General features: G+C 40.6%; 1 protein-coding gene across 10 annotated transcripts in view; it reads right to left on the reverse strand.

Moving 5' to 3' along the window:
* Window positions 1-242: 242 nt before the first annotated feature.
* Window positions 243-15,620, reverse strand: part of LOC117960869 (collagen alpha-1(XVII) chain-like) — a 31,141-nt gene continuing 15,763 nt past the window's right edge. For 5 of the 10 annotated variants that reach the window (XM_034899123.1, XM_034899126.1, XM_034899122.1 and 2 more), the window contains 28 exons: window positions 14,229-14,264; window positions 13,974-14,045; window positions 13,825-13,851; window positions 13,664-13,699; window positions 13,516-13,551; window positions 13,219-13,299; window positions 13,055-13,090; window positions 12,874-12,954; window positions 10,608-10,679; window positions 10,400-10,450; window positions 10,212-10,271; window positions 10,068-10,127; window positions 9,941-9,967; window positions 9,746-9,805; window positions 9,544-9,630; window positions 8,668-8,706; window positions 8,406-8,522; window positions 8,198-8,317; window positions 7,974-8,078; window positions 5,858-6,001; window positions 5,636-5,755; window positions 5,366-5,557; window positions 2,721-2,879; window positions 2,414-2,641; window positions 1,651-1,815; window positions 1,438-1,518; window positions 1,251-1,334; window positions 243-1,162 (listed from right to left, as the gene is read on the reverse strand). In XM_034899123.1, coding sequence (XP_034755014.1) covers window positions 1,107-1,162; window positions 1,251-1,334; window positions 1,438-1,518; window positions 1,651-1,815; window positions 2,414-2,641; window positions 2,721-2,879; window positions 5,366-5,557; window positions 5,636-5,755; window positions 5,858-6,001; window positions 7,974-8,078; window positions 8,198-8,317; window positions 8,406-8,522; window positions 8,668-8,706; window positions 9,544-9,630; window positions 9,746-9,805; window positions 9,941-9,967; window positions 10,068-10,127; window positions 10,212-10,271; window positions 10,400-10,450; window positions 10,608-10,679; window positions 12,874-12,954; window positions 13,055-13,090; window positions 13,219-13,299; window positions 13,516-13,551; window positions 13,664-13,699; window positions 13,825-13,851; window positions 13,974-14,045; window positions 14,229-14,264 — 2,432 coding nt within the window. In that variant the 3' untranslated portion in view covers window positions 243-1,106. The remainder of the gene's footprint in view (window positions 1,163-1,250; window positions 1,335-1,437; window positions 1,519-1,650; window positions 1,816-2,413; window positions 2,642-2,720; window positions 2,880-5,365; window positions 5,558-5,635; window positions 5,756-5,857; window positions 6,002-7,973; window positions 8,079-8,197; window positions 8,318-8,405; window positions 8,523-8,667; window positions 8,707-9,543; window positions 9,631-9,745; window positions 9,806-9,940; window positions 9,968-10,067; window positions 10,128-10,211; window positions 10,272-10,399; window positions 10,451-10,607; window positions 10,680-12,873; window positions 12,955-13,054; window positions 13,091-13,218; window positions 13,300-13,515; window positions 13,552-13,663; window positions 13,700-13,824; window positions 13,852-13,973; window positions 14,046-14,228; window positions 14,265-15,620) is intronic. The other 5 variants (XM_034899125.1, XM_034899127.1, XM_034899124.1 and 2 more) reach the window with 5 other exon arrangements.

The following is a 15,620-nucleotide window of genomic DNA, read 5'->3' on the forward strand; positions in this document are numbered from 1 at the left end:
AGCATTTCCATGATTTGTCATTTACCACAATGAATATTCCTTTTATGTCAGATCAAATGTATTTTAAGTGTCTTTATAAATCAACTTTTTTGTTGTAAATAAAATATTGACTCTTTTTTAAAATTTTTTATTTTATTTTAAGTGAAGCTCAAGACTCACAAGTCCAAAAATAGATTTATTTGTGCGTCTTTAAATATATTGATCAAAGGTCAATAAGTTCAATCACGTAAAAAAAATCTGGGAACATTTTATAATTTATTCTTTCCAACACTTAAAGGTATAAAGAAAATATATCAATTTCAGTGCACTCTCATACAAAAATATACAGTTCAATCAGTCATTTCTTGAGTGATCATCTGTCTTTCAACCATGCAACATTTATTTCTGTTTTTAACCAACAAACCTTTTCAAGGTCAAGGTCTTTTCAAGTCATCAGTCCTACTGTAATCTAAGTTCACTCCTTGCTGCACAAATGACCCTCACTGACTGGTAATGATGCATTGCTATATATTTAAAAAACAAAAGTAAATTATTTTGTAATTTGTATGGGATGAACGGATTACTTCAAGAGGTCTTTAAAGATGGAGGTGGGCTTGATTTATGTAGATAATCTGACAATATAGTATTTTAACATTGAAAGTTTACTTTGACAAAGTAAACACATTATATAGTCCTTAATACAATATAATCCTCAAAAGACAAAAAAAGTACACCAAATTACACGAGCAGTGGTAAAGATGAAAAGTGTAATTAAAAGCTCAGCTACTGATTGATTAAACAGATATTCTGTTAAACAAAGCTGCTCCCTGGAAGTTTGAATGCAAGCTTCTAATTAAGCAAAGTAAACATTATACACCCACATGTCAATAAGAATGAAGTCTGTGTAACAAAGACACTGACCAGCAGCTTAATCCATACTACTCTACCTGAAGCTGTTTTTAAAAAGACTTATTGGCTACTTAAGTTTTCTCAAATTGTCTTGTGACTTTTCTACAGATGGTAACAGTAAGGCGCAGTTTGCCTACTTGCGTTTGCTACAGTTGAACAACTAAAAACAAAAACAAAAAAAGAGTAAAAATGAAATCTGACATGATCCAGTAGTATGATTAGGCACCGCTGGCGTGACGGCGATGCTGACGATAACCACCGACCAAATTATTGCCTGCAGTGGATAGGAAAAATAAAAAGTTACATGCATGTAACACTCAACATTTTTTTTATGTGATTTTACAACATTTCACTGAAGTTACCTGCATCCCTCTTCTGCACTTTGTGTGGAATTTGGTAGGTGTATAGCCCTGGTGTTCCTGGTAAACCTTGTTGCCCAGGATCACCTGTAAACATACAAAACTCTCAGACTTGCTTGGCTCAGTCGCTCGAATAAACACATTATTCTGGAAAATACAAAGTGTTTCATCAACTCTGTTTTAAATGTACCCTTTTCTCCTCTGGGTCCTGGGTACCCTCTCTCACCCTTTGGTCCAGGGCCTCCTGGAGTTCCGGGGATGGTGCCATAGACTGCACAAGAGCAGAAGCACAGATTCAGTTGTGATGAAGCAACATTTTCCAACTACACTTACGTAACTGGCTTTCCATTGCTGTGTGATTTAACTTGATACAGTATGTGGAAAATCCTAACGGCATCCTCACTTCTGAAGAACTCCATGAGGTCAGCGGTGACGTTGCCATAGGAACCGATGACACGGCTCTGACCAGGTGGTCCAACAGGGCCAGGTGGACCAGGGGGGCCTTGAATCGCTCGTACATTCGCCCTCCAAGTACCCTCAACCAGATAATCATGCAGCAGGCCTTGACCTACAGGTGGTTTATTATATATCAAACACTCATATCATCAAACTTTTCATCATAGTTGGCCAGAAGGGCAGTAATAGTAGTAGTCGTAGTAGTAGTAGAAGTAGTAGTAGTAGTAGTAGTAGTAGTAGTTAAGACAGTGGTCTGACACTGTGGGCACTCCCTGAGACATAATTGAGGGTTGTGGGCTACAACTTGAGCTCCATTTTTAGCCGATATTTGTATCATTGTAATCCATTGTACCCAAGGACGTACGTGTAGACAACTATCGCTGGATCCCTTTGATATTGAAGAAAACTTAAAAACATGTTTTCAGCAGATCTGGAGTTATAATAACCAATGTTCTCTACAATTCATAAACATTTATAATAATTCATAGACGTTTATTTGCAACATCTGAGATAATGACATCCCACTAGGTGTGAAATCCCCAAAGCATTATGGAAACTGTAGTTAGAGCATTTGGAGAGTAGATCCCCAAAAATATGGGATGGATGAGGGCGTTTGTGTTGATTGGGGGTGCCCATAGTGTCAGGCTTAAACAACTTCTACCTTACATAACTAAAGAAATCTCTGCGCTTGACGGTTCTGATCGACTCACGCTTGATGTAGTCTGTAACTTTTGTTGCAACGTTGGCGAGGTTGGAGTGGTCCAGGGTCTGTGTGACATGGATATCTCTACGCTCAGAGCCTTGTTGGGATTCACCCTGAGTGTAGCTCTGGCTCTGCGTCTGGCTCTGGATGTAACCCGGCTCTCCGCGCTCTCCCTTTTGACCCATCGGTCCTGGAAGGCCCGGAGGTCCGATGATGGCACGACGAACACTGTCACCTGAAAGATAAAGTTCATCCATGATATCATCTGTTCTTGTGTGTCTTCAATCTGTCTGTGTGGGATGTTAGGAGCTTACTGGTCAGATACTGCTGAATTTCAGTGCGGATGCTCTCTCGAGGGAAGTTTCCGTTGTAAGAAATGGATCCGCTGTAACTGCCTGGTGGACCCTGTGGACCTTGTGGACCTTGTGGACCTTGAGGACCAGGAGGGCCGGGAAAACCTCTAAACCCAGAACCTGGGAAAGATTCAAGTCCACATTACTGTCATTCTAATTTGTACAAGTTGTGCACAGCAAGATGAGAAACCTTATTGCAATTCCACTGATGGTAGATAGATGTTAGGTAAAAAATAAGGCATTTGGACAAATACAAAACCTTCAACATGACCATAATGTTGAATGAACACCTCTTTAACTGAATGTTACGGTCAAAAAGATATGCTTGTGCTGTAATGAAGGGCTGTTGTTTTACATTACATTGAATTTGAACTTTATACTTTCTGAAAATCTTATTTTAGCTGACCTCGAGCGGTTTAACATCTCACTTTGCTGCAGTGATGTAGAGGGGAACAAAAGGGTGTGTCGCTACACCATGTAGTTATTGTTGGGTGTGGTTAAATGGGTAACAGAGAACCGTTCTTTTGTGCTTTTATTTAAAAATGGATATGCAACCTTTGTAACCAGTCAGTACGTTTACATGCAGTTTGAAAAAACAATTATTTTCAACTTTAGGAAGGTTACCTAGATTTCTCAAAAGCTATGTGAACACTTTGCTCTCAGAGTTACCGGTTATAGGTAGGCCTGGCAAACCCGAATCCTTAGGTTCCTTCTAAGGATTCAGGTTATTCTGAGTCACTCACTAAACTGATCAGGGTAATGCGAGTCACTTGAGTCACTATTGATCTAAAGGTGAGGCGAGGCAAGCTTGTTTCGGACTATGTGACTGTGGATTTGCTTAACTCTAGGCTCGAAGAGAGACTTAATTCGCTCGTTTGCTACATATCCACTCATAGCTGGCTGATTCACGCAAAATGCTCTTGGGTCATTGAAAACTCATGAGTCGTCGAGGACTCGTGGGTTCTCGAGTGAATCCCACAGTCTGCAAACTGGCTCTGAGTCTGCGGGTCGGGATGTTCCTATAAGGGCTCTGACACACCAACCTGACGGCCAACCGGTGGCAGAAAAGCCAGTCGACCTGACTGCCTCCCCGAGTTTGTCAAAAAAGTGCCTCGGAACACACAGCAACGACGCCGACTTGAGCCTACGTTCTGCACGTGCACAAGACGTAACATGTCTTCATAACAGCAGGCGGTGTTAATCTGTATTGTCGCCCAGAAAATGAAAACCGGCAGCTGATTGGAGGAACACATCACGTGGGTCTGACTTCTCCAAAATTTCAAAAACATTGTCATGGCGGCTCGTTTGGAAAACAATCTCATATTTTACAAAATAGTTTACCAAAACATGTTTCTGAAAACATTTTAATAGAGAAATAGGCCATGGAGTTTCCGAATCTGTCTTCATTTCCGATCGACAAAGATCAATTTAAAAGATTTTTCGTTAGATTTTGAGAGGTATTCATCCCGCTCATCCTGCTCATCATTTCTGGGTTAGCTCTCCACCAATCAGATTGGTCATTTGAGTCCGACTGCCCGCCTTCCGATTCAACATGTCAAATTGGCCGGAATAAAAGCCGATGGCTCCTCCGGCTGACGAAGGCACGAAACAGACTGAACAGCCTTGAGTCACTGACCTCACCAGACTGACCAACGGCCGATAATCGGGTTAGTGTGTGTCAGGGCCTTAACCTCGACCCGATACCGGATAAGAGGATGAATATGGATGGATGGTTTGTCAGGGCCTAAACCTGTCTCGGACTGTCTCTCTGCTCACTCTGTCGCTTGAATTGACTTGTGGAGTTGTGGTTGCTTACAAAATTGTAAGTTATAAAGCTTTTGACAGCTAAGATGGCTAGGACTAGAGTTTTTTTTTTTTTCCACTAACACCAAAAGATTTTAAATTATTTATTGCCATTTGCAAAATAAACAAATCTTGGTGAAACATTGTCCCTCTGTAAACTAGTTGCAAAGAAAACATGCACATTGTTTATACTAAAATGTTTCAGTGGGAACTGATTATTTTGTTGAGTATTTGTTAAAACTATTAAACAATTGCGTAAGGGAACTAAGATAAATTGAAAAGGTAGTCAGAGTTGTGTTAATATATTTAGTGTTTTGTTTAAATTTCATAGAATTTTTTCAGGGCTTTTTTTTCCTTGAGCCCCTGCTGCCAAAAAAGTCTCTACGTCCCTGTATATCAGAATCAGAAATACTTTATTGATCCCCGAAGGGAAACTCTATATTATTTAAAGTAATTCATTGGTCACAATGAATTGTAAAAAGTATCTAAGAAAACTAAAACACAGTTCAGTTTTTTTTGTTGCACTATGCATATTTTATTTTATCCTGTTGGTGATTTAAAGGAAAAAAATCTGAAATGCATCTGTAAACACAATTACTCTACCTTTAGTTTACGCATAAATGTTTAATCCTGTTAAGCTAATTCAGCTAACATTCTCTCAGGGAAGCAGCTATGACAATAATTAACTTAAGGGTGCTATAAATAATATACATAATGTAATTACCCTTTGAACTGCAATTTGTACAGTGGAATAAGTTGTTGCTTATACAATACATTATGTTTATTGTGTCTGCCGGACTCACCCTGCAGGTAACGCTGAATTTCCTCCAAGCTGTAGCCACGACCTCCTGCACCCCCGTACACAGTGGCAGTGGAGACTCCAGCGGGGCCCTGAGGGCCGGGAGGACCAGGTTGCCCTTGGATACCCCTAGGACCCGGAGGACCCGGAGGACCGGGTTGTAGTGCAGAGCTAATCCATGAGCGGAAGTCTGAATCTGAGTGGATGAAGATACAATAAAGATTTTCACTATCAACAAGACGGTTTCTGTCAGTAAAAAAAAAAAAAGACTTACGTTTTATCAGTTCAGCATAGTCAATTGTAGCAGTAACCAAGCCAGATCCCCCTGCACCAGAAAGCCCAGGAGGACCGGGTGGCCCGGGTGGCCCGGGCAGACCTCTAGCAATCCCTCGGTCTGACAATGACAATAAAAGCAATTTGATTGATCGAAGACCAGTAATTACTTCCGGGGTTATTGTTTTTCTGTGTACCAGTTTTCAATGCAACCTGTGCTCACCATTCATGATTTTGAAGATATATGTGGCTATCTCCTCTATACTGTAACTGCCTGAAAATCCTCCCGATGTCCCTGGTTGTCCTGGTCGTCCCGGTGGTCCTTGTGGCCCTGGTGGTCCTGTCAAGTATCTCCTCACATCTTCTCCTAGACAGATCACAGCAGAGAGACACAGGCTGCAACTCATAACCTTTATTTGATAGTTCCTCGACCAGAGCTCGAGTCCGGTCTTGGACTCGAGTCCAGACTCAAGACTGTTTGTCTATGGTCTCGAACTTGTCGCGGAATCGTTGGTATTTGAACTTGGACTTGTGTCGGTCTCTGCCACTGGTCTTGCTTGCTTTTCCAGTAATTATTATGTTTATAACAATAAGATTAAGATTAATTAGTCCTTTATTAGTCCCACAAAGGGGAAATTACAGTTTACACTCTGTTGTTATTACACACATTACACACAGGCCTGAATTACACACACATTCTCAGTACCTATATATGCACTAAATGGGGAAATGTTAGAGTGAGGGGGCTGCCCATGGAAAGGCGCCCCGAGCAGTTGGCGGTTCGGTGCCTTGCTCAAGAGCACCTTGGCAGTGCCCAGGAGGTGAACTGGCACCTCTCCAGCTATCAGTGCACCACCATACTTTGGTCTGTATGTGGACTTGAACCACGACCACCCAGTTCCCAACCCAATTCCATATGAACTGAGCTACTGCCACCCAAATATGGGAGGGGGTCAGTTCTGGAACAGTATTGCATCCAAAATGTCTGCCTTGTTCAATGTTACTGTGCCTGTTACTGTCTATGTCTTGATTCTAAATGATCTGTCAGTCTTTCAGCTCTCTAGAACACAGAAATGGGCTGTATTTACAGCTGCAAGCTGCAAAGAAAACAATTGCAACCCGTTGGAAACCATCTCACAAGCTCTATATGCACACATGGACCCTTTCCTATTTGGATGTGGTATATATGGAGCTCTACACAGCACGCATACATAGAGCGCAGGAAAAGACTCTGGACACTTGAACATTGCTGACTCTTTGAGGTGCAGGTGTTTGGTCCCTTGTCTTGTGTCTGTCTGTATGTGTCTGTTTGTTTTTGTGTTTGTATGTGTCTGTCTTTCCTCTCTGTTTTTTTTTTGTATTCTCCATGTCAGTGTATTGTTTGAAATTGTTTGTCACTGTTTGTGTTTCTAAAATATATAAGAATAATTTTACAAAATGTGATCACAATAAAAAAAATACTATTGGAGGGAAAGTGAACAATGGCCACCTGATAACCAATCACACACTAGATTATCTTCGCATGCTGTGCATCTGCGTGCTCTGCTAACGTTATTTCCATTAGTTTTTATTGATTTACACACACTGTAACAAACAAAGATGTCCGCCAATTCTGCCATAATCACATGTGGTTATCGAAATCACCAGGAATTTCTCATTTCTACAAATGAACACTCACGTTAACGTTGACCTTAACGTTAGGGTTAAGTAAACTTTGCCTCGGACTAATGTCTTGGTCTTGACTCGGACTCAAACCTTTTTGGACTCTCTCTTGTCCTGGACTCTAACCTCTTTGGACTCAGTCTTGATTTGGTCTCCACAAGTCCTGGTGTTGGACGTGTCTTGGACTCGACACAGGTGATCTTGACTACAACCCTGTCCTCGACTCCTCTGTCCTCGGATGATTCTGTCTATGTTCTGTCTCTTGAGCTACAGGTGAGGATACTCGAGAGCAGCCATCCTGAAAGCCGTGTGGCTAAAAGCCGTTGCTAAATCCGCCCATACAGCTGAGGAATTCAGAGGACAGGACATCTCATCTCTCTAAAACACATTTGCTCGTTGCCTTTCCCCTTCAATGATTTTGTTGTGTCTCTCCTTTGCCTCCTTGGTGAGAGGGACTAAGACACGAGGAAGGGAGGCAAGTGGAGGACTCAAGGAGGCAATTTAACAGGTATGAGATGCATGTATAGTTTAACCCGGAGCTTCTTCTGAAAAAGCAAGTCTTCAAAATGTTTTGCCTTCACAGTCAAATGAGATAAAGCGATTAAGACACTAGAGTGCAGCATGGATAATATGTATCTGATACTACCTAGCTCAGTCAGAATATGTGTCTTACTTACTCTGAAGCATGGATATGAGACCGCTGACCGTCAGGGATCCATAGCCCTGTGGACCAGGTGGTCCTGGAGGACCCTGGACACCAATGCTAAGGCCTGAGTCCGAACCTGAAATTGCACAACACAGCTGAACGTAACCCCCATTTGGCTATAATTACGCCCCGAACATACACACTCCTCACACTATCATTTAGGAATATGCATTCTGGAGAGAAGCACAAGCTTACGTCTCAGGTATGCAATGATTCGAGTGGAGATGTCATCAATAGAGCCTGAAAAGCTTCCAGGGATTCCTGGAGGCCCAGGTGGACCTGGAGGTCCGGGGATACTAGACTGTCTGCTTCTACCTGCATGAAACAAATAAATGAGTCATACTCTGTTCTGTCAGCCCTGGCAGGCTGTGAGCATGGGACCTTACTTCAGAAAAACTCGTACTTAGATAGTCAGTGATGTACTGCCGCATCTCACTAGAAGAAGCGAAGGAGCCCGGTTGGCCTGGAGGGCCAGGAGGACCTGCAGGTCCAGGAGGGCCTGAGGTGACTGTGACCGAACCTGCAAAAAAATTTGATAGTTAAAAACTGAAAAGATATAGATATAAAAAGCCACATTGAACAATTTGTGCTTTTACAAGATACAACTTGACCCTTGACACTTGACTTTGTGTAGTATTGTAAAGCTGAATTATGATTTTCTTTACCTCTTGAAAAGCCAGAAACACCAGGCGCTCCGGTATCCCCTTAGAAATGATAAACGGCAACAAAATCAATACCGTTATGCAACGCACACATGTGAACACAGTATTTACTCTGAAATACAGACAGTAAAACAGTGACAGCATTCACAGATTCATTGTTGGTAGTCTAAATCTACGACGTTGCACTTGATTGCTCCGTTGCCAACGGAAATTCGTCCGGATTTTACTCATTTTGACCGGATGTCGGATACCTTCTCCTTTCTTTGTGTTGGAAATTTAAACTCCAGTGGATTTATGAGAATTGTTCTTAATTCCTCAGATCTCTGCAGGGTAAATCCAGACAGCAGCTGTCTGTCCAGTCGGAGTTTGTTGTTGCACGACTAAAACAACTTTTGAACGTAATTTCAATTTATTTATAGTATCAATTCAAATAAGAATTATCTCAAGATACTTTACAGAGTAAAGTGTAGAGTAGTGTTACAGAGTAGTTCTAGACCATACTCCATAATTTACAAGGACCCAACAGTTGTAGTAGTCCCTCCAACGCAAGCAACAGTGCGACAGTGGCGAGAAAAACTCCCTTTTAGGTAGAAACCTGGGACAGACCCAGGCTCTTGGTAGGCGGTGTCTGACGGGCCGGTTGGGGTTGAAATGAAGAGTGGCAACGTGTCGTACACATATTCCACCAAAACAAGTTCCTTCCAGAGGTTGTTTTGCAGAGGCACCGCCGCACTTAACAATTGTGATCGGTTTAAAGATATGCCAATAAACCAGAGCACGTTTGTCTCCCATCCCGGTGTACTGGTAGGACTAGCTAGACCCTCCTCCACAGCGCTGTGTAGGTTCTGGTCTGGCAAAGCAAGACTAATGTTTTGGTACCTTTAAGTCCCTGTGGTCCAGGAAGTCCTGGTGGACCTGGTGGACCTGGTGGTCCAGGGATCCCCTGTCCTCCACCAAAAGTCGACACTGTAAGGAAGAAATGAACACAATGTTTGTCTTATTGTTCATTAAGCCCAATACGTGAGACTCTCTAATATAATTCTAAGGTGATATAGTATGATTTGTTTTTTTGAATGTTGACCTCTCTCAGAGCTTCCTGGTCTTCCTGGGGTGCCCGGCACACCTTGTTGACCTGGTTCGCCTGAGACACAGATAATGATGCCACAGTTATTTATGCTGCGATGGATTTGCTCACAGGGAGGCTCACAACTATTTATATTGTTATGTCACAGTGACAAATGCTTGGTGAAAGAAAAAAAAATAGAAAGAAAGTTACCTTGGTATCCTCTTGGTCCAGGAGAACCTAAAATAACAACAGAGATGTTATTACTAAAATTAAAAGAGGGGAATTTTCTTTAAATGAGGCATACAGTCATATAGAAGTCTTTAAGAAATATGATCACCTGTTGATCCTTTAGGCCCAGAAGGCCCAGGTGGTCCTGGTGGTCCAGTATAAAATGTTCCTGTAAGAAGAACAGTGTTGAAATGGTTTCTGTTGCTGCTCATTACATATTAAACCCACATCAAGTTTAGATTTCCGATCCTACCAGAGCTGGATGCAAAGCCCGCCTCTCCTTTGTCTCCTTTGGGTCCTGGAATTCCATAACCTAAAAAAAAAGAAGATGATTCAAGTTTGATATAAAGAATGGATGAGCTTCACATAATATCAAACACACTGCATGTTGCCCCAGAGTCTTAGTTGGAAACAGTGGCTTTAACGAGCTCAAATACTTGCCTGGCTGACCTGGAGGCCCAGGTGGTCCTGGAGGTCCTTGTCTTGAATCTCCTGATGAACATTTTTAAACCAGTAGTCAGTGACACAATTTGAAAAAATATGATGAAAAGGCTGCAATCATTCTTCGATGGCATCAAACAAATCCTACAAAATCATTAAAAATGGTGTCTTTGATAATGTAGCAAAAGATCCTGTTTATTTTATTTACCTGGACGTCCAGGTTGACCCGGTGGGCCCGGGGGGCCAGGCTGTCCAACACCTCCACTGGCACTAAACTGCCCTAAAGCAGGAACACAAAGACATCATTTCAAGTAGTGAACAGTATTCTGATCTGTAGAGAGGAACAAACCATGCTTAAAATGCAGAAAATTGCATTAAAGCAACCCTATGTAATTTAAGCTTAACAGCTGTGTCCATGGCCACAAATTGCAATACGTGATAATGCCAAATGATTACATGTAGATTAAAGCGGGATTTATGAATGTGCAGTGGTGTCACGCAGAGCTTTCACAGTAGCCTATGTAAGTGGCCTGTACTTCATAATTTGGTGCACCAATTTCTTTAGAATAGCATGGTGGTTGTGTGTGTGTGTGTGTGTGTGTGTGTGTGTGTGTGTGTGTGTGTGTGTGTGTGTTTGTGTGTGTGTGTGTGTGTGTGTGTGTGTTGGGAGTGTGTGGTAGAGCGAGCGATAGAGTGACGTGATAAGCTTTGGAGCGAGTCCTGTCTCTAGAGGCATGGTGGGAGGAACAAAGTGTCTCCCCTGTGCTCTCTGACCACAGTCGGAAATCTTTTGCAGCAAAAGTCAACCCTCTCCTTAATTACTGTTGTTTAAAGAGAAGGAGAACCATGAAATGAGAAGGTGGAAATGCAATGCCACCAAGTCACGTCTGAGCAATGTGCATCGCCATTTAGTTATGGCGTTTTTTCACTACATGGTACCTCTTATAGTAAAAGGAGGAGGGGGCACCGCGGACGAGACGAGTCGAGTCGAGTTGAGCATGAAGAAGAAGCATTAATGTCAAAACGACATTATGTTTTAAGTAGGTTAAGTAGGAAAGAATGTAAACTCAATAAACTCAATATCAGTTTGTACTGTTTTTACATTACATACTGTTTATTTACATTAGCTGCCATAAGCTAACAGTAATTTTGTTTTCATGTCTCTTTATATTTTCTACTCCACTACAGTTATTTGACAGTTTTAGGCTAAATTTACACTGTTACGTTTTGTTTTTTAAGCACAGTTTTGAGCCGAAAGCGATCTCAGTGCACATAAATGTTTTTAACTGCAGTAGAAGAAATAATCTCCGTTTTAACATGCCCAAACCACATATCTTCAAATGTCTCCGTTTAAAGGGCTCTGAACCGCCAGAGCGGTGGGAATGTGAGGTGTAAGTGTAGCATAAAATGTTCGTTTTTAAACCAAGATGTAGCAGTATAAGTGTAGCCTTAGTCACTACACACATTCACAGATTTTGATTTACAAATTATATGTTTGGATAAACATAAACATATGAAGTGCTTATAAAATAAGATGTTTTGTTATAAATTAAACTACTCCACAATTTGTACAAGTGGAGCTGAAAAATAATTTAATCGATGATGATTGATCGATTGTCAACTATTTTGATAATCACCATTTTTCATAAAAAAATGCCAAAACATTTTATGGTTCCAGATTTTCAAAAGAGACGCTGCTTTTCCTTACACTTATTTTAATTTACCTGGAATCATCTTGAGGTTTGGACACAGCAAGCATTGGGAACGTGTTATTTTGGGTTCAGGGTAATTTTGACAGCAATCTTTTTTTTATTTATTTTACAAACCAAAAAGAAAATCAATTAATTAGTCTAAAAAATAATCAGCAGATTAACCCTTAGTAGGTAGTAGGCTAATGGTCAATAGTTGCACAAAGTTCCTGTACAAAATAATTAAAACGATCAGCTCCACCTCAACGAACTACAGCAGTAAAATGCTGCTTACACATCAATACAGGAGTAATGATTATATGACGATCACAGTGGCCATTTTTCTGCATGATGTTGCTGTCAGGTGAAAACCTATGTCCAAAATCGTTGCTTTTCAGGAAATATAAAAAGGCTACTTGTATTGAGTTTATTTCAGATGATATTGCCTTGTCACTATATAATTGTAAAACCTGCAGACAGACGTAGAGGTTGACCAATAGCATTGATTTATGAAAAAAAGACAAAATATAGAGATACTAGGTTTCTTCCGGATAGCGACAATGAGTACATTAAATGAGTACCTAAATACTGATATACGTACATGCTTTTACAAAAGACTTAAAATGCATTACCTTGACTTGTAATGGAATATTTTCTGCAGTTTGTTATTAGTACTTTTACTTTGAGTGTGTTCTGCAGATAACGTCACACCCCAGATGCTGCAGTTTATTTCTCACCTCTAAACACCGTATGTCTACTAGGAAATCATCAAGAGAAAGTACTTACTGGAAGATAGACTTTCAGTCGTTCTCGCTGTTATTACTTGTTCTCCCTGCTCTCCCTTATATCCCCTGTCCCCTTTAGCACCTGCAAAAACAAACAATATGCTGCATCCACAAGACTTTGATCTTTGCTACATGTCGGATCAAAAACCTTCTTTTGGGAGAAAAAAAGAGCAATTCCCTACCAGGTTGGCCAGGCAGACCAGCAGGGCCAATGGGACCTGAGGAGATACAGCAACAAATACAAGTATAAGTATTGGTACTACTGATATGGTGCATTCATTCAGGGCAAGACATGCAGAATTCAAGGACATCCTCTGGCTACTTTGTGGGCTGTTGCGGGTCAGACCTGATAATCCTGGAGGTCCCGCAGGGCCAGGAGGACCAGCAGGCCCAGGTGGTCCTGGGATGCCAAAAGAAGTGGATCCAGCTGGAAAATAATTAAAGTGATGGTCAGATGTCTTTAACTATAATCAAATCAATATTAAGTTTAATTATTAATGTTATAATCCCCTGGGGCTACAGACCGAAAACAGCAATTCTGCTACAACCTTGTGAAATGCATCTCTCTTTGTGTAGGGTTAATGTTTAATTGTGCATTATCCCTATTTAAATAAAATTACATTACATTGTCATGATATGTTACCTGCATTAATGATTCTTCCTGGTTGACCTGATTCACCTAAAACCAACAGACACATGCTACATCAGATACACAGAGTAATAGCACAAAGCATGTGGTATTTCAGAGAGCATGCACTTTCTGCAGCAGATGGCCCTCCACATAGCTGTACCTCTAGAGCCTGGTCGTCCTGGATTCCCTGGTATCCCTATGAGCAAGACGCAAGTACATTTTAAGCATTGAGAGCATTTAAAGAAAAGATGATTAATAATAAAATGCCACATGAATAATAATGAAGCTACAATATGTGTTGTATTAATAGTAGAGTCGTACCTGGTGGTCCTTGAAGCCCAGGTGTTCCTACAGAAGGGGAGATATTATCATTATGTCACATGTGATATCATATCATAATCATCCACAAATGACAATGTCAATATAGCTAAGAATCCAGTTTTATAAGAGTGACATCAGGCTCCGCTTACCTGGAAGTCCAGCATCTCCAGGAGGCCCAGCAGGACCTCTGAGTCCAGGGGGCCCGGGATTTCCTTGGTCACCTGAGGGTCAAAGAAATGTACCCTTTATGAGGAATTGTGGATTTTTTTGTCTTTAAAATACTAAGCGTTAAGAAACAAAAAGCCTTATTACACTCACTTGTAATGTCATGTTATATTCTTGTACACATCAAAATGATATTTAAATAGCTGTATCTGCAATGCTTATATAATGATTCATTCTACCTTTTGATCCTGTCAATCCATCGACTCCAGACAACCCTGAAATTATAAAAACAAACAAATATCATACTGAATATCAATCAATAAGTCACTTTAAACAACAAGCTTTTGTTGTTTAGCCAGCTGTTTTTGTGCCAGCAATTGTTATTCCTTAAATCAGGGTTCTTCATCGTTTTTCAAACCAAGGACCCCTAACTGAAAGACAGAACAGGGTCCCCCCACTACATATATTGTGTAAAATGAAGTTGCATATTAAACTGGGCCTACAATAAGGTGTATGGCGGCCTAAAGTCTTTATACATACCTTTTATTGCATAGTATACTGAGCAATTAAAATAATTGTCAGCATGATTTTCTAAATCGTATTTTGATGGTAAACATACATTTGGCACATTGAATCCTTAGGACATACTGTATCTGTGGATCTTAGTGACTACCTTACCCATAGGCCAGTAAGCCAATCATCAGTGGGGATTTATATTTGCTGATAATATGTTAGATTCATGTTAATACATTTTAATTTTTGAAAAAAAATTCAAATATTGAATGATTTTGATGCCCTCCTGCAGTGACTATGAGGACCGCCTAGGGGTCCCGGACCCCCTGTTGAAGATCTCCGCCCTAAGTGAACAAGAGGCTTTCTGAGCAGACTCCTCTCTGCTGCCCCCCGGTGGGAGGTGATGTTATTTATTTAATATTCTTATTCCTGCCTGTAAAGTTGTTTAGAAGTGAAAGATAGGTGAGCTTTAAAGTTGAATTTTTATTCTTTTCTATTTTTATTCTTAATAGTTAATATAACTCATGTATAAAATTTAAAAAAAGACAATAATGTTTTTAACAAACATTTAACAATATCATTAAGTGCTTCTTCCATTTTGTTGAAGGGGTAAAACATTTAGTTTTTCAGTTTTTCTGAAAGAGTCTCTAAAGTCAATTTAAAAAAAGTTATACAGTATAAAGAGGTAGGTTATTTGTTCAAAATGAAAGTTAAAACACAAAACACAGGCATACCACACAAACAAGACATCATCCTTAAACTTAAAACTCAAGTGGAATTAAATTCAATAATGGCTCATGGGTAATTGTCCTGCCCGAGGGCAGCAGTTCAATCAGACAGTGTCCAGGGTGAGATGGATCTTTGAGAGTGCTTTGGCTTTTTTGATTGGCTTTTAATTAAAGTAATAGTTCAATATTTTGAGCAGTTTCCAGGCAACCAGCAGAGACTATAGGAAGGTCTCTTCAACAGTGAACTTTAGAGAATTTTGTTGCTGTTGGGCATAGCCGGGCTAACTATAGTCCCCTGTTTTCAGTCTCTAGGCTTAACTAGGCTAAGCAGCTGCAGGCTGGATCTTCATATTTAATGGACAGACATTAGATTGGTATTGATCTTCTCAT

Source organism: Etheostoma cragini, chromosome 17 (genome assembly GCF_013103735.1).
Source record: "Etheostoma cragini isolate CJK2018 chromosome 17, CSU_Ecrag_1.0, whole genome shotgun sequence".
NCBI classification, from domain to species: domain Eukaryota; kingdom Metazoa; phylum Chordata; class Actinopteri; order Perciformes; family Percidae; genus Etheostoma; species Etheostoma cragini.